The 22,607-nt window shown below is 49.2% G+C and overlaps 1 protein-coding gene across 1 annotated transcript in view; it reads right to left on the bottom strand.

The window, feature by feature from the left end:
• Positions 1–12,383: 12,383 nt before the first annotated feature.
• LOC144124720 (mannose-P-dolichol utilization defect 1 protein-like) overlaps positions 12,384–22,607 on the bottom strand; it is a 77,045-nt gene continuing 66,821 nt past the window's right edge. Inside the window, exons 5-6 of the mRNA XM_077657573.1 lie at positions 16,754–16,936; positions 12,384–14,721 (exon numbers count right to left, since the gene is read on the bottom strand). Coding sequence (XP_077513699.1) covers positions 14,668–14,721; positions 16,754–16,936 — 237 coding nt within the window. The 3' untranslated portion in view covers positions 12,384–14,667. The remainder of the gene's footprint in view (positions 14,722–16,753; positions 16,937–22,607) is intronic.

Genomic DNA, 22,607 nt, shown 5'->3' with positions numbered 1-22,607 from the left:
AGCAGCTATGTCTAATGCGCTATCTTTTGGGTACCAACCTGTCCCGGTATCCTCTGCAACTTCGTTAGGTGTTCTGCCGACGCCAAATCACCTTGGTATGTTCCGCAGAAATCACACTGCAACAGCAGTGTTAAGGACATATACATGTAGGAGGTCCATGACTGAACCGACCACGCCGCTGTACATGCATATTGCGCTTCGTATCAAATGGGACGCAATATTACAGCACGAAGCTCCGCTTTCATTGAAGACGACACATGAAAACCGATGGAACCGGCCTAACAGAATGGCAAGTACAGCTAGCTAGTTAGCGCGCACGTACGCCGTACGATAGATATGAAAACAGCGCGAAGTGTACGACAAGACACAGATACTCGTCACACCCACAAGCCGAATCAGCGCCTAGTGCGTATGAAGCGCATGTCATTTCAGTCCTTCGTCGCATTTTGGATGCCTACTCATAGGTGGACGAAGCTGGTGTACAGAACACCCACAATTTCCTCCCACTCCCGGGCCCAAATGGCGAAAGCCACAGTGGTACATTACAGCGTGTAGAACGAGGCTCATAAAAGGTAACACTAACAGGATTAACGAGAGAAAAAGCCCCTGCGTCGGACATGCGGGAAATCATCAGCGCGTCGCTACGGGACTGCACGGTAGTCGAGGCTGAAGAAGTGGCCGTCGCTCTAGCGGCAGCGGAGGGCTACCGGACTAAGCGATCCTTAACAATACTAACAGACTCTCAAACGGTATGCCGAAACTTCATGTTAGGCAGAATAGGTCACAAAGCGCTCCGCATACTCCGCTCTGGGGACCGACCCAAACAAAGCACAGAAGAACCAATAAAACATAAGATGGTATGGACGCCGGGACACGCGGGAGTGGAAGGCAACCAAGCGGTCGACAGGGTAGCTCGAGGGTACACTTTCTACCGAGCTCCCTCCACAAGCGACCTCGAGGAAGCCGAACCTGTCCCTAGAGATAATTCGGCAATCTTAAACCACTACAAGGGCTGCAGGAAACGGTACCCCCCCCCACATAAATCTCTCTCCAGGGAAGACGCCGTCGCCTGGAGGCTGCTACAGACGGGCTCATACCCGAATCTAAATACACTCAACAAAATACAACCCACACAATACACAGACAAACATGAAACACCCACGCTCTGTCACATAACGTGGGCCAAACCCGAGTGCGGAGCAATGGGAAGGAATGCTCTCCAGCGACCGTCAGGACGTCCAACTTGGGCTAATCCGGCGAGCACAGCTGGCAGCGGCATCCAGCGGAGCCCTGGACTAGGGGCAGACGACCATTGCTAAGAAGACGGACGACACACCTGACTCCGCCAAATTGCTCACCTACACTCTAGAGCTCAATAAACGTTTTCCTTCCTTCCTTCCCCTGCGTCTCGCGTCTTCCTCGATACTCATTTTGGCTACGGGAGTGGCCAAGCAGTAACTCTAGTCGCAAGGATGTGGGGCGACAAAGCGAAAATACAAATTTATCGAAGCGTAAAGAAAGCGAAACGCTTATCTAGAACACCATAGCTGCGTACTCTCGACGTGCTCCTGCCTGCAAACGCGACCTCTAAGGACAACACGTGGCCAGGAACGGTCTCAATGTTAGCATGGGCGGCTAAATGATGAGTCTGAACAGTCTTTTCTTGCCATGGTGGTCGCCACGTCCTTGGAAGCTGCTTGCGCAGTTTTGAAGCACGCAGCTCGGGCGTTCTAGACAAGTATTTTCCTCTCCGTACCAATAGCTTGACGATCGCAGCGTAATTCCGCGACTGATATGCTTTCGGAACCTACGTACATCCAATAGACATCATCATCAGCCTGACTACGCCTACTGCAGGACAAAGGCCTCTCCCATATATTTCCGATTAACCGTGCTCCGTACCAGCCTCGGCCACCCTATCCCCGCAAACTTCGTACTCTCATTCGCCCACCTCACTTTCTGATGACTCATCCTGCGCTTCACTTCCCTTGGAATCCATTCTGTTAGCCTTAAGGACCAGCGGTTATCTTGCCTTCGCATTACATTCTCTGCCCAAGCCCATTTCTTCCTCTTGATAACGACTAGGAGGCCATCAACCAGTGTTTGATCCCTGACCCACTCTCCCCTCTTCCTGTCTCTTAACGTTACACCTATCACTTTTCTTTCCATAGCTGGCTGGGTTGTCCTTAAGTTTAACCCTGTTTGTTAGCCTCTATTTTTCCGGCCCACAGGTGAGCACCGGACGCAAAACGTGAACAGAGAATGACGCCCGAGCAGGCTTTCCTGCGAAGCAGTATGATTTGCTTACGAACCCGCGCAGTGTATACGTTGGGTGTCACAATCTACCTTAAGCGACACATGCCTAGCGGATATACGCATGCCGGTAACCCAGGCACGCACTCATCCCATAGAATTGTGTGTATATTTAGCGGGAGGCTAAAAAGCCCATCTTCACCTGGGAACGCCACTTGAACGTCATTGACTGTCCATTTTCCACGTTTCGTGTCCGCACAACAGCGTTGATGATTTCTCTGTTTGAGAAAGTTACTTTCACTTGTTATTCTCTCTATCCTTGCTGAGAGTAAACTTACAAGGGCAATGTTGCAATTTTAACGCGACAGCGTCAAGGCTCCCGTTCGGCCGAAAATCCGGCGTCGTCGCCGTTGAGAGCTAAATGTCCCCGAAGAAACCCAAGTGGGCCACCTAGGTCACGTGGCCTTGTGGCGTCATCACAACCTGCTCGCCGGATTGTGGGCAAACTGAGCAACGTGGCAAGTGGCGGTTAAATTATTTATTGGCCGCGAGAGGTTGCTCGGGAAGAGCAACCTGTGTTGCACGCGCCCCACCAGTGGCAGCTCCTGTCATCGCAAGGCAGTGCCGAATCGCTTAGCCGCTGCTCCAGGAGTGCTCTGAGGACTCTGAAGGGTCTAGGAATAGGTAACGTCGAGAATGACCAATCCCACATTGACCCATATACCCATCCACGCTATGGCGCCATACCCATAAGGCGGAGCTTAAGGGTCCCCTCAGGTTTTTTTCCATACCGCGGAACTCTGAATAAATTCTGATTCTAAACAGCCTGGCCTGGCCACAAGCCTATGCCTATGGTGACGGGTCGGTTTCGTTAGCTAGGCATCGCTCGCAATCCTGAACTAAAGCGTCCGATGACGCCACGATGCAGACTAGCCACCCGAGACGCAGTTCCTTTTCTGTCCCTGCCGTCGCCTGCAAGGCAGATCATTTAGAGCGACTATAGACCTGTGCTCCTGAAGAACGGCTTATGCTCTCCTTGCTCAAGTAGCGGACGCGCTGCATAAGTCTATTCGTTGAGTCAGTTGTGTAGTGTCAGGTTTCAGGGGACTCGTGGTTAATGGCATTTAGTCGGAAACGAGGTTGCCGACGCGAGGGAAAAGCGACGAAGCCCAAGTGGCTACCTTGTCTCCTTTTCCCGACTCCATAACCCCGATTTGAGATAAGAACACAACTGGACAGAAACTGGAGCGCACTGGAATTGCTGCCCCCAGAGACTAGAGCCAGCCTGGTAGCTAAGGCTGCCGTCCATCTTTCTTGAGTCATGAAAGCTTGCGGCCACACTCAGGTCGAACTCAGTGCAACGTTCACTCCCATCAGCCTCTCATTGAACGTGTGGAAGCCTTGACAGCAGGCGTTCTTACCGCGCAGAGTCAAGAGAACGCAACCTGTATTATGTCTGCGTTACGTGCGAGATTGACATGTGCTGTGGGTCGCACCCAAAGGTTGGACACAGGTGTCACAATTTGACCTGTGCGCACACTGCTCTGCTCTGCATGATTTCAGCAGCCAGCGGTGTAGGTACGTAGAAGAAAGCAATTAACACGATAAAAAAAGAGGGGGGGGGGGATTCTACCGCGACAGCCAGAAATGGCCTGCTCCCCGAACTCTCGGCGTCGTCGTAACGGCCTCTGCAGGGTGGGGTACGATAAGGAAAGTGGAGAGAACGAGAGACGCGCGCCGAGGGAAGAGGAAGATTCCAGCGCTGAAACAAGTACGAGGGGGTGGAGCAAAAGTAGGAGAGTGGAGGAAAGGCATGCGGAATCGCGAGGAAGAAAGTGGAGAGGGCTGAAGCCAAATCATTGCAGCCGAATGGCGCAGGAACCGCACTCCATACACCATGGCATGGTGACAGAAGCTGCGGCGGTTGCTGCGCTGTGTCACATCGCGTTAGTTACGATTGAAGCGAGCATGTTGGCTCCTGGTGCATCGTTCGATGTGACGACCTGACGACTAGAAAAAAAAAAACACTTAGACGATCCTCTGTAGACCATTTGAATGCGTTAGCAGCCAAACGTTCGTTATGGTCCTAGGTTGACGCACAAAAGTTCGTTATATCCGAAATCGCACGCATAGGCTCGGTAAACCCGAAGTTAACACACGAAAGTTTTTTATGTCCGGGGTTCACACACGAAACGTCGTTATATTTGAGGTGGCATGCTAATGTTCATTGTATCCGAGGCAGAAAAGTCGTCCACACACCTGTCTAGAGCGCTCAAACTCCGTGCTGTCTGCGCTCCGCAGCGCGCAGAGCGACGTCTAGCGGCAACGCCTGATCCGAGGTAGCGCATGTCTGATGCTCGGCCGATATTCAAAGACGCGCTATCTAGATGAAGTGCATACTACAACCGCGCAAAACGACGAGGGAACTTCCTTTCCGCGTTTTGTCCTGTGCTTTGTTCTCTTAGTCCCTTGTCGTTTTGCGTGGTTGCAATATGCATTTCATTGTTAACCCCCAACTAGCCCGCCTTTGCCTGTTACATGGGCTATCTCGAACCAGGCGCTGCCGCTAGATGTCGCTCTGCGTGCGTGCTGCGGAGCGCAGACAGCACGGAGTTCGAGCGCTGTAGACAAATAAGTGGACGACTGTACGCCAAGTTCGTTTAGGTAGTACACTTCGTTCATTTGTGGCCCGGTGGGAAGACTGCCACCTGCCACTGGCTACAGACAGGCGGCTCTGGGCATTTCCGCTTGCACAGACGCTTCCAATGCTAACGTATAATTACAAACAGCGGTTAACGCCCTCTAACCCGTATGTCAGCGGCAGCTCAAGCTATTTCACTCGGACGAACGGGTCTCTATGTATGCAGCAAAGCACGCGTTCTGTCTTTGACAACACCGATTTAAGTAAGGTCACTGTATACTGGCACGCGTGCGAGATTCTCCGCAAATTCTGGTACGGTGGACTTCCGCTGCCGCTGAAATTCGCTTTGCACGGTGGTAACCGTACTGGGAAGTTTTTAATGATTGGTTAGCAGGAAATGAAAGGCGCGGTAACTGTCTCACTTCTCCGTGGACAACTCACCTGCGCCGCGAGGGAAAGGAGGAAGCTTGTTGGAGTGAAATAGGAAACATAAAGCCTTTAACGTGCACTGACATCGAACAACACATGAGCGCCTTTTGCGGTTCGCCTCCATCGAAACACGCTGGGTTCGAACCCGGGTACCGCGGCACAATAGGTGAGCGCCCTAACAGCTCAGCCAACGCGGCGGGTCATGTTTTCAATGCAGAGATGCATTTGTGGCCCCCACATCGCAGTTTTCGCGTCCGGATTCCGAGCACCGTCATGACTTTGTTGCTGCTAGGCTGCCTCGATATGTCACTAACTTTCAAACTGCATGTCATCTAAAACAATTGCACATGGGCGACTGACTGCCAGCAGTATTATGTGATTTCGTGCCTGAAAAACACAAAGATGATAGTTTTCGTACAGGTATTGTGTTGTTGCTTACTTGAGCCTGAGCCATAGAATGACCCTGAAGTCACCACCCAGTTTTCTGCAGACTTTCACTGGTTCTGGTTCGCAACACAACTGCTTATCCAGCCAGCCATTCTGACATATGCACAATGTTTTAAACGAGGAAATTAAGGAAGTGCGCATATTCTGAGAAGTGTTTTACGCTATTAATGCAGAGATGTATTGTTGGCCTTCCCCTCAGATTTTCCGAGCATGTAAAATCATCCGTTTATTTGTGTTCTTCGCCGCAATCGTTGTCACAGGGTAAGACGCGCGAGGGTAAATCGTCGCCCAGCGCTTCGAAACGCTTCACGAACGTTCTGCCAGCGTCTGCGTAGCGATTAAAAATTGTTAGCAAAGACGCGACAGCAGTAGGTCTTAGAGTGGGTGGTCACTTTGGCCGTACCTATGAAAGCAGACATTAAAGAAGGGCGAAACCAACACATATAGTCAATAACAAGACAAAAAAGAAACTTTTACGCTGTTCTCGCCCAGTCCCGCGACTCGACACAGAGTAAGCATAGTCGATTATTCCTCGTTTGCGTTCGTCGACAGTCTACCGCAAGAGGACCACGCACTGCATTTCTGCATCAGTCGGCTTCAGCGGAGCGAAGACCTGTTGAATTTTTTCCCCTTGGCACTCGGAACGTTTAAATCTTAATTCATCCTACTGCCGCGAAGTGCCCAGACACGACAGGACAACCAGCTTAAGGCGCAAGCAGTGGCCGCAGCTCACGGTGTTAGGCAAAGGCGGCCTTAATGCCGCCGTGGTCTAGTATTCAAGGATTCTGGAGATAGCGCAAAACCAAGCAAGGAAAGCACATAGACATAACAGGACTGGTGCCTTCTTTGTCCTTGCTCTTATGCGCCGCCTTCAGAATTTCTTACTGTTATGAACTAACTAGCCCAAACTAAAGCATTACTACGTCGTCTGGACTGGCGACCCTGACCATGCGATTGACACGCGCCATATTCGTTTGCCTCGTCAGTACGGTCGCACTGCTTTGATTTTACCCTTCGCGCTAAGTTGAGCAATCTTTAACAAATGGAGCTGGCACAAAAGCTTGTTCACGGGATACGGGACAGGAAGATCAGCTTTGGAGGTCAATTCCTACCTCACGTGCAAACGCCCATAGGGAAAGCAGCATGCTTCCTGCGTTGCTGAGTGTGGTCCAAGCACTACCTGTGGTGACTGCCTGTGGAGGTGTTTTTTCCTCATGTTGTGGTAGCCAGGGCAGGGCCACATGTGCTGCACTAAGTTTAGCAGCAGGCCACTCATTCAGTTATCTCTCGCACATTCCATGCCCGGCATAACTGACTTCTCTGTCCGTCAGTTTTAACCGGACAGTGCTGAGGAGCTCGTGTCGCCAACCATGAGCGAGAAATCCACGAAATATCCCCAGAGAAGCAACCTAGGAGGCAGATGGGCCACCTAGGCCACATGGCCTTTTGGAGCCATCACGACCTGCCCACCGGATTGTACGCAAATTGGCCACCGTTGCAGGTGGCAGTTTAATGATTTGTCGCGAGAGGCTGCTCGGCAAGAGCAACCTAGGTCGCACAAGGCCCATCGATGGCAGTGGCGTATTGCTTCACCACTGCGCCGGGAGCGGTATGAGGGCTCCCAGGGACCAATTTTGCATAATGGGCATCCGCCTATTAAAGCTACCATGTCATACAACTAAGGCGGAGCTTAAGTGTCCCCTCCTATTTTTTTTTATAAGAAGCGATGCAAGCACAGTGAGCCGGCATTCTACGTACCAATAACCAAATGCGCTTAGAACCGCGCTAGCGGAAGCCAAGCCAAGTCACCTCCTCTTTCTAAGCCGGTCATGGTTCCAAGGCCCTAGGCCCTGTCCATGGGCGCACCTCCGCGCAGTTTCATCCGATTGCGCATCATAAAGTGGTCTGCACGAGAATCACGTTAGGCATGCGACGAGGTCGAAACACCGCGGTGTTACTGACATAAAACAGTGTGCAGAGTCCACACGACACATCCACCAAAGGAGAAAATCGTGTAGGTTCAGCGTCACCATACTAACCAAAAATGACAGACAAATGGATTGCATCTCATCCAAGTAAACAATGGGTGACTTATCCTCTTTTTTTAGGATATATGTATTCTCAACGTGCTATAGCGCAGATATGTGGAACGCAGCAGGGAAAGGACTCAAGAGAAAACGTCCTTTGGCAGGGATACGTGCTAAGGGGGGTTCGTCCGGCGCACCACCACTGCAGTATAGAGCGATAGAAAAACTTTACTCCAGGACTGTGCTGCGGCCACGTGAAAAAGTTCATTTCCCGAGTCTGCGTGAAGCGAAGCACTCCAGGAGGAAGAGAAATAAGGGAACGTAAGGGCAGCTTTGCGCAATTATAGAATATGTTCTGTATGTGCTCTCTAGACAGTTGGGACAGCAAGCTGTATCGCACCATCCGAAGTTGCAGAGAGATCATCAGTGGGGCAAGTGAATGTTAGTGTGAGGTTTGAGGAGGACGTCTGATTCTTCCATGCCAAGTGACGAGCGCGGTTGAGGGCACAGGTGGTACGACACGTTTATTAAAACAGCCTTCATGTGAGGCATTTAAGAGGCACTCGGCCAAAGTGACAAGGGCGCGTTGCAGGGCCAAGTCCTAGGAAATGAGTCAGATGAGTCACGGTGGGGGATGGGGGAAAATATAGGCGGAGGACGGCAAGGCTGTGCGGCACTGTGTAAGGCAGTGTTCTATACCTGCGCATGTGTGTGAATAGCTTGAGCGCTGAGGTGGGGAAGTGTACAGGTACAAATAAAGTTTGGCTAGTGTATCAAACAGATTAAATTGTATTCGGCAAAGAATGCGAGCTTCACAGATTGATAAGTATGGGTATGGCGGTGGTAAATCAACTAAGCCCAATTTCTGCTGCATGTAGTATTTGTAGACAGCGAGTTTGTAAGCCCTGGCTCCGTGCACTGTCAGAGGGCTCGCCCAGGGATCCCCGGCACCCAGTGTGTAGTATCGCAGGAAAGCTACGGGGAACCGTGGACAGTCTGGAAGTCTTATTGTGTTCAAGATGCAAATACAAAGCTGCTGTTTTTAATGCGATAGCGTGAAGACTCCTGTTCTGCAGAAAATCCAACGTCGCAGGTGCCGCAGCGAGCCGAAAAGCAGGTGTCCCACCTGCCATATAGGTCACATCACCTTGTAACGTCATCACAGCCTGCCTACCGTGGCAGGTGGCAACCTGCCCACCAGACTGTGAGCAAACTGTCCACTGTGGCAGTTAAATTAATGGTTGGTCCCAAATGATTGCTTCAAAAGAGCAACTTGGGTCTCACAATAAGCCGCACCGGTGGCTGTGTTTGAAACAGTCACTGCCATGGCAGTGGTGCGTGCTTAACCACTGGATCACTGCAACAGGAGTGGTGTGAGGACTACACGAGATTAGGCGCCAGGGAAGGAGCACTTGCGAGGGAAAGGTCTCTATGTTATCGCATTGTAGTCTTAAGAGGAGGTTAAGTGTTATTTGATGAAATAAAGACCTGTATCCTTGCCTGAAAAGTGATATGCAAAGAGGACCCCAGGCCACTGAAGGGACCCATTAACACCATCGCGTCATACCCTGAAGGTAGAGATTAAGTGTCCTCTCAAGTTTTTGATAATGTCTCAAAGATCACAACTTGCTGGCTTATAAACAAGGCCTTCCTGGCTAAGGTATGACAACACTTTTGAAATACCAATTTTCTTGAAAAATGAAGTTTTTCATTTTTATTTGCAGTCATAACCACAAACATTCTTCTACCATCTGCACAAAAATATTACGATTCTAGCTAGTGCTGTTCACGAGTTACAGACTAAATTGTTACATGCACCATGCTAAATGAAACAAAAATAAAACAAAAAATGACCAGCCGCTGCACGTGCAAAAAATACAAGGAAAACACTCAAAGAGAACCTTCCTATATATATGGAGCATTTTAGCACTCCAGGATTTTGCTTTCTTGTGTATACAAAATCTATTGCACACTGAATTTGTACCCTTCATTACTTTTTTTCTCAAAATGAAATTTTCTTTTCTTATGCCAAAACGTATAATGTTACACCTGGTGAAAATTATCTCTTGAAACTTGGCACGCGCATTTATTACACATCAAGACATGCAATGAACTAGGATTACCAAGATCCACTAACAATTATTCATGCTGTGGCCTATTACCCGAACACCCGTGCTTTCGGAAAGCCAATATTAGTGCATATTCTCAGTTTTCTTGCAATAATTCCCCATGAACTGATCACAGACTCTTTTTTTTTTAGTTCATTGCACAGCTAGCAGGTAGATCTGTTAGAATTCCAAAGCATGGTGATGTGCATTAGATTGTTTGCGAGTTATCACTGCTGGCGTGAAACGAAATTTAACACTTTTTAAAGGAAGGTATTGCAATTAAAAAATTAAATTTTTCAATGCTTTATAATAACCCACTTTTGATATCCATGGTAAGCCTAACTATTCAAGATAGTAAAAGAAATTTTATTCCATCAAATAAACATTTTTCCTTCAAAAGAGTGGTGTCATACCTTAAGTGCAGAGCGTTCCTAGGGCAGGATTGAAGTAAGCAATGCCCTGATTTGAGGCACAGGAGTAATGCTGTGAGAACTTCGCCTATATGAGGCAACGTCACTAGCCAAGTCACAAAAGGTGTTCATTTCTTCCCCCCTTATTTTTCTAGTCGGGAAGGAGATTATATAGATACCCACAGAATTTTTGTAACCAAGAGCAACGGGAAAAATTTTAAAATATGCCTCTTGGCATGTTGCTGCTACACGAACCAAACAGCCAACCTAGCTCTTAGCCCATTCCAAGTGGAAGGAACAAACAAGCAGTTTGTCCTAGGTTGGTTCCTTATGAAAACTTCATCACAACCTCCTCAGAGAATAATGCTGAGTGTAGCTGACACCAGCTAGAAACTAGCTCGTAAAGCGAAAGATAGATGTGATATGCTAGCAATATATTCGGTCATAAAAGCGGGGAAATTGAGACACACTGCAAAATGTGAAATTTTTCATACAGCACTGTTTGTCGTGCAAGCAGTATATGAGATTAGCACAAATGTTTAACTGTGCTGTGTTTCTAGCTGTCTGCTTGAAACTAGCTGATAATCATCCCCACTGGGAAAAGAAGGCTAAAGAAAATAGTGTATGTTGTGTTATTAGACTCAATGCAGATGGAAAGGCACTGAATTCCTGCACTGTTTCTTCATAGAAGGCCTATGGCACAATTGTGAAAGCCTAATCAAAGAATATCTATATTTCATATCTTTCTACATCAGGCTGAGCTAAGTTTGTTGCCGATACTGCAACATTGCATTAAGAGCCAGCAATTATGGTAGTTTGGTTGTATTTTACAGTGGAACTCTTGTTTGTCACAATGTCTAGCAATGGCTTTTGAGGAGAAAAAGCTCCCAGGCACCTTCGATTACCTTTTGCCTGCTTCTCCTAGGTTCTAACTTTTCTGGCACGAAATTTTTCATAATATTTCTGAAAAGTTTCTGGCGTTTCAGTTACTTTTTCTCGTCAGGACATTCGGTTTAATTGTGAACTATGCGTGGGAGAAAGCATGGTTTTGAAACCCTGAAGGCAACAATTACAAATCTCATACTCGCTGCCAAGGCATTAAATTTTGACAATCTTCTTAGTATGGTTCAAGTATAAGAAGCAGAGAGAGCTTGTTGGCAACCACAAACATAAAAAAATCTATGGAATGTAAAGAACTTTCATTCAATGCGCCTGTAGATCATCTACTCCACATATCAAAAGGCTCACTTCCACCAAGAACAGCCAAGAAACACAAGATATGCAGTACTCAAATTGCTCCACTAAGTAGCTCTTACTCCTTCATCCTTCTGAAATTTCTTTCTATGCCCAAAATGTTGCAGAGAAGAAAAAGGCACTCTGAGATTAGCACAATGCTAACCTGATACTGTCACAAAATAGAGATGACATTCTGCAATGCTGCCAGAAACAAGTTCTATACCAGCAAAGAAAAGGAGAAAAACAGTGGAAGATGAGTAAACCAAGAAACATCTCTTTTGAAGCTAACTGCTGGTCGAGCAGCAAACCTCTGCAAGAAATGACTGGCACACTCCAGTGCACACTAAATACTAGAAAAAAAAAATTATGGTCAGATGTGGTATGGATACAGTTGGAAAAAGGAGATGATGTCAAGTCTTATAGTACCAATAACACGCTCGAACTGCAAATCCTATTTGGTAATCTCAAATTACGAAGAAATTTCATCATGCCCTACAGAGCCTCATGTTAACCTGAAACGGGTCACAACGAGACATCGTTTACTTGCGGACTTTATCAAACAGTCTTGTGCTTTGATGCCTGATATTTTCTGACCATACTGCAAAGAAGGCAAAGAATGCCCCATCAATATGTAATCTGTTATAACAAATAAGAAATAGCATTCAAGAGCAAATTTGTCTTGCTTTGCCCCGCCTTCCCTCCTCTAAATGGTCGCTGATGTAGGCACTGCTACCTCAGTCGTATCTATACTCTAGCATGAAACTAGCAGGGGATACTAAAGATCATGAAGTGCAAAAAGACCTAAAGATATTAATAAACACACTGAAGAACATTCCAACAGTCTGAAAATATTATTAGTCCCAAAATTGGTCGAGATACACAGACACACACAAACATGCATGCACACAGTAAAAGAGCAAATAATAGTCCGATAAAAGACAAAAAGAATTCAACAATGGTTGGGCTTAGTTTTATGCTGCAGCCTCTTTAATGCCAACAGTGCTGCACTGTTCAATGTAGTTACCTGCTGGAATTTAATTGTATTCTTGACTGCATACCAAAAAAGCTACCATGTTCCTCAGTATCAACCTACAGTCCTGCCTTGTTGGGCTGTTCCAGCTTCCTCGAGACTTGTTTTTTTCTTACATGTGGTTAGCTTAACTGTGAAACAAGTTCGCTATTCACTGTTACACAGCAAATGAAGGGCTATGGATCTACAAAAACTGCAACACAGGCGAATTGGACGTAGTGGTGCAGGTATAAGACGAGAAAGGGAGGTGCTAAAGACAACATGAAGGCCTGCACATCAATTCTTTGTACTTGGTTACACTGCTGCACTGTGCCTGGCATGCATTAGACAGAGCCGACTATGCCCAATGCCTTTAGCAACTTCCTACTTGGGTGCCACCAGCTTCAGAAACTGATGACATTGCTGAGGATGCCCTCGTCTCTGATACACCATTCTCAACTTCGAGTCAGTTCATGACCTTAGCGCAAAAGTACGCTACGCTGAAATTGGAAAATTTCGTGCACTTTCCTTCTTTTCTACTGCTCGTCTGAATGATGCTGCTTGTCTTTCTTTGTATGGCTCTGCTTATAAAAGTGCTGCTTGCCATAAGAAAAGAAATCAAAGCTACTGCGCGGCAAGTGCTGTAAGAGAAACAGGTCACCCAGAAATACCAATTAAGTTTTGGCGTCGTTCACGCAGAGGATCCTTTCAGTGGGCACAACTGTAGAAGAATTTTGCGAAAGCGAAACATACATCAATGAACATCATTTAAGTAGACAATGCTGAATCTGCTCGTTGCACCCTCATAGTCAACCAGCTTTAATAGAAAGTTATCTGCACTTGATTCCCGAATCTAACTCTCAGAGGCGGTGAATAAACGTGAATGCAATTACTATCACTATGACTGCATTCATTGCGCAGGCTCAAGTGTCATCAAACTTGAAGAAACAACTAGTGCTTGAGCCTTTGCAGCTAACAATTACGACGCTTTTGGGCGACCAATGTCGCAGTGAAACATCGCAGTGACAGGAGGAAAATATCATTGATAGATTCAGTATAAAGAAAACAAGAAATAAAACGGAAGCACATTTCTCACCCCTCATCGCATTAATGCCACAACAGGCATGCCTTTGTGAACACCCCAATAAAGTAACGCAATTGGAGTTCTCAAGCTGAAGGTACACACAGGCTGACAAACCAAATAAAATGACACAAGGCAACCAAAACTAGTGTGCAAAGATATGCTGCTTGGCTAGGTGCATTATCACTACATACCGGAATGTGAACGTGGACACTCAACAGGTGCCGCTCAAGAAGACATAAGCATTGCCACGAGCGAGCAGCACAGTTATGGGCCTTGTTTATGTTCTGCACATTGTGCCTGGCCTAGCACAGGCCTCAGTCGCGCACAGAATGGCAGTCGTCCTACTACCTGTCATCTATCTATTTTACACTAAAAAGGCTTGCTGCGAAGCATTTGCTGCGATCAACACTATTGGCCACCGCTCGGCACACAGATGAGGCTTTGGCACGGGGCAGGGGAGAGAGAAAGTGTAGGGACAAAGAGAGAAGAGGATAAATTTAATAGACGCGCAGCTTATGACTCCCTGACGTGAGCTGTCCTGCACATAAGAAAAGACAAGACAGCACAGCAAGAAATTGTTGCGCCAAGCATGGGCAAGTGCGTTCAACGACGACAAAGCAACGATAAGGCAACAATGTCTAATTAAACAAAATTAAAAAAAACCTCGCAATCGACAATGAGGAAAACAAGGCAGCGCCCTCTAGGCGGGACGCGATGGGCAACATTGCTGTCTCCTCGAGCGCCGTCGCTAACCGTCGTAGGAGTTGGCGCAACTCCAGTCTTCGCTGGCAGTGCCGACAACCGATCCATCCCACGTTGGGCGCCAACTTGTGTGCCCGCCTTGGCCACAGAAAACGGACAGGCCGCCCAACTGCACCTAGTAGCAACGGTTGCTCAGGGACCTTAAAACAAACCGAAGGAAGCGCACACCGCCTCCTTCGTCGCTGTCCGCCCTTGCTTTCTCGCTTTCCCCGTCTCGCTGCTGAGGCTCTCGGATCCCGCTCGTCCCTCCTTCCAGAAAGACTACTTGATCTTCTTCTTGAGTCGCTGGTTGGTGACCTCCCAATAATACAGCACCTGCGAATGACATATGCGCCAAGCGTGTCAGCGCCTTGCTTGCTTGTGAACTGAGGATGTTTCACAGCGACAGCTGTTTATGGGACAAATTCCGCCGCCGATCATGCGCAGCTCTTTCTCGCGATTAGGTGACCACTCTGTGCATGCGGTCCATGGCTCGCATAACCTCTGCTGTCGCCAGATGGGACGCGCAGTCGTAAGACCCTGCCAAAGGGTAGCAGTGCGAGGTAGCAGTGTCACGGTTGTGGAAACTAGACTGTATCATGAATGAAGGGGCTAAAAAAAGAAGGGGTAAAAGGGGCAGATTCAGAAAAGAAGGTTTAAGTTTGCTATCGATAAATTTCGCCACTTATGTAGCGAAGCTCAGGTGCAGTAAACCTTTTTTCTGACCGCACTATGTTTTCTCAGGAGCCTCTTTGCTGAGGGCATGCGAGCAACGCATTTTAGGCAGCTGCGAAATACTGGAGCAGGTCAATTGGCATCAAAATTTTCTGAATCGCTAACACTAGGCTGAAATACCTCTCCACGCTGGCAGCATGCCGAGAATAGGAGAGAAAATAATGTTTATTTCAGCCTGGCATACCGACGAACAGCGGGCGGCGCAGAGGCCGCGCAGCACTTGTGGAGGCGCCTGGGCTAGGCGTGTGGCTCATCACTACTGAGCGAGATCATGCCAGAGGTCATTTTAAAGCGGACAATGCCATGGTGTCCGCGCCGTGACGAAAATGTGCACAAATGGCGCAGACAATGACAACGGCTATATTTTGAAAAAGGGCCATATATAAAAGAAGCAGACCAAAGGGGTGCGATTCTTGGCGATTCCGAGCATGCCTCGCAATAATTGGTTGCTCGAGAAAGGAAATGGCACACTATGTCTCACATCTCGGGGGACGCCTGGGCCGCGCCATAAGGAAAGGGATAAAGAAAGGGCTGAGAGAAGAAAGAAGGAAAGAGGTGCCGTAGTAGAGGGCTCCGGAATAATTTCGACCACCTGGGGATCTTTAAAGCGCACTGACATCGCACACCACATGGGCACCTTAGCATTCCGCCTCCATTGAAACGCTGCCGCCGTGGTTGGGTTCGAACCCGGGTACTCCAGGCCAGTAGCCGAGCGCCCTAACCACTGAGCTACCGCGAAGGGCAAAGCATGCCTCACCAAGAGCGGATTTCTGTCTGGACGCATCCTCGGGCAATAATTACTCGACCTTTCCTTTCTGCCTGCGCTGAAGCCTGGTGGCTTCACGGAGAATTTGCTTGTAGACGAGCCAGAGAACTGGTATGAGTGCTTTTTGGCTCAGACTTCGAAGAAAGGACAACGCGACGGAACGGGTTTGCAATTTATATACTCCATTCACTTGTCAAGTGTGAGTAAATAATGCAAAAGTGTTGCTAAAATGTGCGCTAGCTGGTTTTTGCTCTCACGTCGCATTCAAACCAGAGAGTGAAGGCCACGGTAGCCATGACAAACACATCTCTGAAATATGGCGCAGAAAAAATGACAAGAATTTCAGTGCAGTCTCGTTGGCCAAGTCCAGCAACCAACTAGCCGGCCAACGCATCCTCCGAGGTCCTCGCACTTTGCCCAGCATGCCTGGAACGAACAGACGTCCATACCAATTGTCTGGAGCACTCGAACGCCGCACTATACATTGTTCGCTTGTGACATTAGCCTCTGCCTGCCAGGTTCGACGTAGCTTTATAGGACATGAGAGACGAACAACTATCCATGCGAATGTGTATGCACGACAAAGTGTTGTTTCGAGCATGAGGATGATTGTAAATGGTGCCAGTCTACTCCCCGCTGCACCTCGAGTGCTCCAAACAAGTGCGTGGACGTCTGTAGCCCCCCCAAAATAAACACGGAAGCTAAGCACGCATACTAGAAAGTGAGGAGGATCAACAACAGCAAGTGAACAGGCAATGTGACGCTAAGGATTTCATTTGGGCTAGTTGGTTGTAGCAGTGAAACATACATGTTTCACTGAGGCAACGTGACTTGGACCCCATGCCAGCACACTCTAGCCCTGCCCACCTGTCCAAAGATGAGTGCGTTGGCGGCCGTGGCAAGGCTGAAGGTGAGCACGATGAGCGAGTCGCCGGTCTCGGTGAGCGAGGTGAAGATGCGAGCCAAGCCGCCCAGGAACAGCAGCGCTGACGTGATGACGGACAGCTGGCCCGTGTGGCCTTGTCGGTAGTTGCTCCACACCTGCATCAGCTGAGAAACACAGAGGGACACAGCGAGCTTCAGAGGCAAACAGCGTCGCCTTTCGAGCGCTTAATGAGGAAAACCTATTTGTTCCAAACAATGCTACAGAGACAGCAAAGGTATTTGTTGACTCAAGATTACAGAGTCCCTTTAGCGTTAAAGATGTACCTCGTTGTACGAGTTCGTATTGATGACAGCACTCTGCGTTGTCACAGGGCTTCAAGTGCACAACTGTATTCCAAGTTACACCCTTCGGTCAGTTTCTCGAGTCAGCTGTTTAGAGTCGTGTGGTCTATGTGCATATGAATCGTTCTGAAAATATTACAGGTACCTGCAGAAGTGTTCAACGCTGCAGTTAATACCATTAGTTATGTGGTTATTGAAGTACAGGAACGACTGCCCCACGACTGATCTTGGAGGAACTGACGACGTAATGGGAACTGTTATGGATAGGGCATGATGAAAAGCTACAAACTGTACACGATGTGATTTAAATAAAACTCGAAATGACGGTTACCAGTTTGTAACACGAATTCCAGCGACAACTGAAGATGGAAGTCAATCAGATGGAATGATTGTGCTGAACGTGGCACATGTGTGAGCCCGTCGCTCTGAAATTAAGTGCAGTCAGGCAGAGAGTGGGGTTGAATGAATTAATAAACTTTATTTGGAGAGTGCAGTGCGTCGTCTTTCCAGGTCGTGTCACTAGTCCGAGACCTCAAACGGTGGCGGCCACCCTTCCGCCCATGAGGACGGGGTTCGCATAGTTGCAGCATAAACCGCGACCAAGTCATCCGGTTTGTCATGGGATCTTGACCTGTCACTGAAATTCTTGCGATACAGTGTCAACCATGTTATTATTAGTGACTATTTATTAATAAATAGTAACAAAAATAACAATGTAAATAAAAGATGTTGCCCACGTGGCATCTGCCATCGAAACATGAAGCACCTGAACAGCTTCTAGCGGGAACAAAAGGACAGGGAGAGAACAGGGAGAGAGAAAGAAAGGGGGGAGCGATAGTAAGAAAAAATAGAGGTAGGGCGGCAATAGACACTATGTACAAATACAGGATGCAAGTCTCGTATTAAGGTCATATTTCCGGCGCGCCAGTAATAACATACAAGATGCGCCGGAAACCACCCCGATCACATTGGCCCGTAACGCGATGCGACTCTTCCTGCAGCGCAGCAGCTCCCGCAGCTGCTTGCTCCTTTCGTCACACATCGCGCAACGGCTGGTCTAGACGTGGTGGCGCAGCACACTCACATTCAGTCCGGCCGTGATGACATCCACTTCAGCCCTTGCCACCTAGACGCACCTTCCTCCTCCCCGGCATTCCTCCTTCGCCGTCTTTTTGTCCCTCTTGGCGCGCCTCTCTCCTCTTTGCGCTTCTTCACCTTCTCGCACTTCTGCGGAAGCCGGATGGACCATGACGAGATCCCGCGCAAATGAGGCATTAATAGCTGTCGCTGTAAAATCTGCTGTCCAAAATAATGACTCCCAGCAAACGATAATGTTTTAGGTTCACGTAATAACTTAGAGACACGCAGACGAATGCCTTGGAGAAATCGAGCAATACAATGACCGCGTGACCATAGTCGTGAAGACGAAGTGAAAGATCGCGCATGACCCCAGCTAAGTAATTGTCAGTGTCGAAATCCACGCTGACGGGATGTCAATACATCACTTGTTCGAAGAATGTGGTTACGTGATTGGAAATATGTTCCGAGTATTTTACATAAATATTAATGCATTAGTAACGGAAATTTGGTCAGCAGTTTGAGTTGTATCTCCTGTTTTTTGAATAGGCAAAGCTTTCTATAGTTTCCAGACTTCGGGTAATTTTATGACGAAAGGGATTTGTGGAAGATCACGCCAAGGTAATGTTACCCAATTCCGCATGTCTTTTTTAAAATTCACTAGCAATGGTGTCTGAGCAGATCTCATCGTCTTTTTTTTTTTTTCGGGGTTGCGGGAGACAATTTGGTGAGAATATTTAGGCCAAGGAGAAGATTACAAACGCAAATATCAGTCGCAATAAACGGCTCAAATTTTGAACCGGACGAGGGCAGGAGTCGGGTGGGAATGACGTTACTTTGCTGTTATTGTTAGCATGTTAACAGTTACCATGTTATTTTAACTCGTTAACAGCTGCGGCTCTTTTTTTTTCCTTGAGGCAGTGCAGGCGGTGTAATTTTGAGGCTAAAAAAAATGTTTCCAAAACCTGTGCGGGACATCCAAAAGTCTGGAAGTGCTACATTGATCCTTCGCTTGTTTTTGTAATCGGTTTCTGCATATCGACGGCGGTGCATGTTTAGACCCTTTAAAACGGGTTTCAGACTATGATCTGGACATGCCCCCATGCCTTCTTTTTTACTTTATCCAGCGCGTCAGCAACGTCGATTATGATCGAAATGCTACTTTTCACTGCACGTTTGACCTTTAGCACGTTGAATCGAGTTTTCCAACAATGTAATGCCTTGTGAAAAGGTGAGCCAAACGGTATCTGTGCCTGCAGATGCGTCTGATGCCATTTTGGAATTATTGTGCGAAGATGCTTTTGCGATTCGCCAGAGAGTTCGTTACATGTTGCAGTCAAGAGGTAAATTGATAAGTTGCTTTGGCGTGACCTGAGACTCGATCATTAAACGACGACAGTTTGAGCACAGTGAGCGAGCAAACAATCGAGAGCTAAGTGGAAATAAAAATCTCCGATAGTGCAAGGAAAGTTCTTTTTCGTCCTGTCCTGGAAAAGGGCGGGAAATGTGCGAGTTTTTTCGGAACATCGGAGAGCCAAGCGTTTCAGGCATCGCTGGTACGTTGCTCAGACAGCTCGCGACGAGACAGGCGCATGCCGCGACAGCAGCGCCCGCTCGTATAGCCGCATGGTTGAGGCCTAATAGACGAACGGAAAACCGACCACCCGTAGCAAGTGACGACAGCGCGGCACTCCGAGCTGCTGACGCACCGTTCTCCGGCGCACCGATTTTCCGACGACGCTATCGTACGCTGTGTGTGGGCGTCACCGGCAGAAAAGTCACAAGGAAAAAATAAAGTGAGATGAGGAATCCCCAACGCACACACTCACGTGTCGTTCGGTGCGTGCACAACTAGAAGGGCAGATCCCGCCACCAGGGCAAGCCTACTCGTATATATAGGCGGAAGGACATCACGGTGGTCGTGGTGGTGGTCTCTTGGGCTTACTGCCACAGACACTGAACAAGCGTGCGACCTCCTAAGACCACATCAGAGGGATGCAGAAAGAGCGGCGAGAAAGCCCGCGACCCTCCTCAAACGTCCACGTTCAATCGCCGCCGTCGCGGCAGCAGCAGCAGCAGCTCCGCAGCACGGAACTACGCGTACAGGGCGAGACGACGCGTGAGCGAGCGGCAACAAACCGCCCGCAAACGGCGCCACAACGGAGACCGGACGACGACGTCTCGCTCTTGGCGGCGCCGAAAGCGTGTCCGCGGAGGACCATTCGGACGGACGTTATTATAAAGCGGGGCCCACCCACGCAAAATGACGACCACGAAGACGGCCCAGAACAGCTTTTTCTTCTTTGCTCCGAGCAGCACGAAACGCCATTTGGCCGCGGCGGTAAACGACTCGAGCGCAGCGGCGCACTCAGATGGCACGACGGGAATCTCGTTCCCAGTCACCGACCTCGGGACCGAGTCGCAGCAGGCTGACACACAACAGCGAGAAGGTAAAGTACCCCAGAGCGGTTACGGGACACTTGTGGGACGATGTGCGATACAGACACTGCTATGCACCATGACACGCGGTGAAGAAGCATCGAAGATGGTAAAAATACTGCATCGCACCACACTGGCTCCCTCTGAGAAAATCAAAAGCCCTTGCTCACGGCTACTTTCAGGTAGTCTTGCATGGGTCCGCTCTGACTCTGCCGACTGTACGCCGGCCCAGTTCCTTTTTTTGAGCGCGATTTTATCAACAGGAGCGAAACGTGTCTCTCGTGTAATAAGCTGTAACAGAGCCTGTCAGGTATTATTATAAAATAATAAAACCCGTACGCGGTATCACCGACCACACAAATGTCCTACTGTGCTTTAATGAAACTCTTCGCACGCTGAAGGCCGCTTGCGAGTGAAGATAGATGTCGTTCTGAGCGTGAGCATGACGATAATGAGGTGTGGGCGGGCACCTATCCCTCCCTTATTTTCAATACCTTCACCCCCCACAACGCGTGGTTCAAGTGTCTACCCAAAGCGAGACGGCTGCTGGGCTTTCCGTTTTTGAACTACCACCTCCTGCCGCCGTCGATAACGTTTCGAAGGTAAAACGCCCGCGTGCTCTGCGACGTCTGAGCATATAAAAGAAACCCCAGGTGGCCGAAATTCATCTGGAGGCCTCCACTACGGCACCTCTTTCTCCTTTCCTTCCATCAAGGCGCCGTTGAAGTGAGACAGTTACTGCGCCTTTCTTTTCCTAACAGTCGTTAAACACGAGGGGACAGCTCGCACAAGTGAGCAACCATCACGCACTGACCAGCAAACCGAACACTTCTAGAAGCCATCGCCTCTCGCTTGGAGCAGCTTCACTCTACTGCAAGCAAGAAGTAGTAGTATACGTATATGGCCACAAATCACGCTAACCGGTAGACTCCTTTTCGACAGTATCTGTCCCTGCGGCACTCAGGGGTGCACGCATGCAGAGATCCGCAAAATCGTCGATGTGCGGGAGGCGCGCACGTCCCTTCGATGGCAAAGGAAGGGCGGCCGTCACCGTAGTGGCTCCGAAAGAGCGACTAACCCCGGGGAACAAACCATCGCGAACGTGGAACTTGCGCGGGCGGGCTCAAAGGGCCCCGGCGGGACTGCTGCCACACAGCCGCACACGGCGGGGCCCCCTGCCAGCTAAGCAAGCGACGCACCGAATGGAGTTGGCGAAGCCACGCACAGGAACCAACAGAGGCCGCGGCGGCGCTGACGCAGCTACACAGGCGCGCGTGTTGGGTGCCGCATGCAGCCCAGAGAGCGCGGCACGCGCCAGCCGCGCATTCAAAACGAGCCCTGATGGATGGCCCCGCGGCCCCGCACAATCGGATCAGCTGAGCCGCCTCCACAGCGCCCAAGGGAGGAGGAGGAGGAGGCCATGGCATGTCGTCGTCGGGCCTCATTAGGCACGCGGCGGCGGCGCTGCTGGCAGCGAGAGACGACGAGGCATGCGCAACCCGTCCGGCCCACCCCCTTTTCAAACTCGACAGAGAAGCCCGTTCCTGCGCGACGACGGCTCAGCACTCGGACCGCTTCCACCGCGTCCACCTATTACAGTGTCAATCATCGAAACCTCCTACGCACAGTTTGCTCGCAATGGAGGGAAAGCTGTAGGCGGGGGCTTCCACAGGTTTGCTGTTCTCAGACCACACGGCACTGGAAGCAGTCGCCACGCATCCTTCCGTTCCACTGCATGCGAACACGCTGTGAGGCTCAGCGCAGCACCAAGTGCAAAGACAGACAACAAACACAGCGTTGTGGGCTCTGCAGACGACACCTCGCCAACGCGGACACAGAGCGCCCATGCTCTTGACGCCTCAAGCCTGCCTGCCGCATTCGGCGAAGTCCGAGCCCGAAGTGATATCTGAACGCTCCGAACAGGCGTTATTATGAAGCTGATGGAAATCTCGCTTACCGTTATGCATTGACTCAGAGG

Source organism: Amblyomma americanum, chromosome 3 (assembly GCF_052857255.1).
Source record: "Amblyomma americanum isolate KBUSLIRL-KWMA chromosome 3, ASM5285725v1, whole genome shotgun sequence".
NCBI classification, from domain to species: Eukaryota; Metazoa; Arthropoda; class Arachnida; order Ixodida; family Ixodidae; genus Amblyomma; species Amblyomma americanum.
Note: the sequence above shows the minus strand (reverse complement) of the source record. Positions and strands in the feature narration are given on the sequence as shown.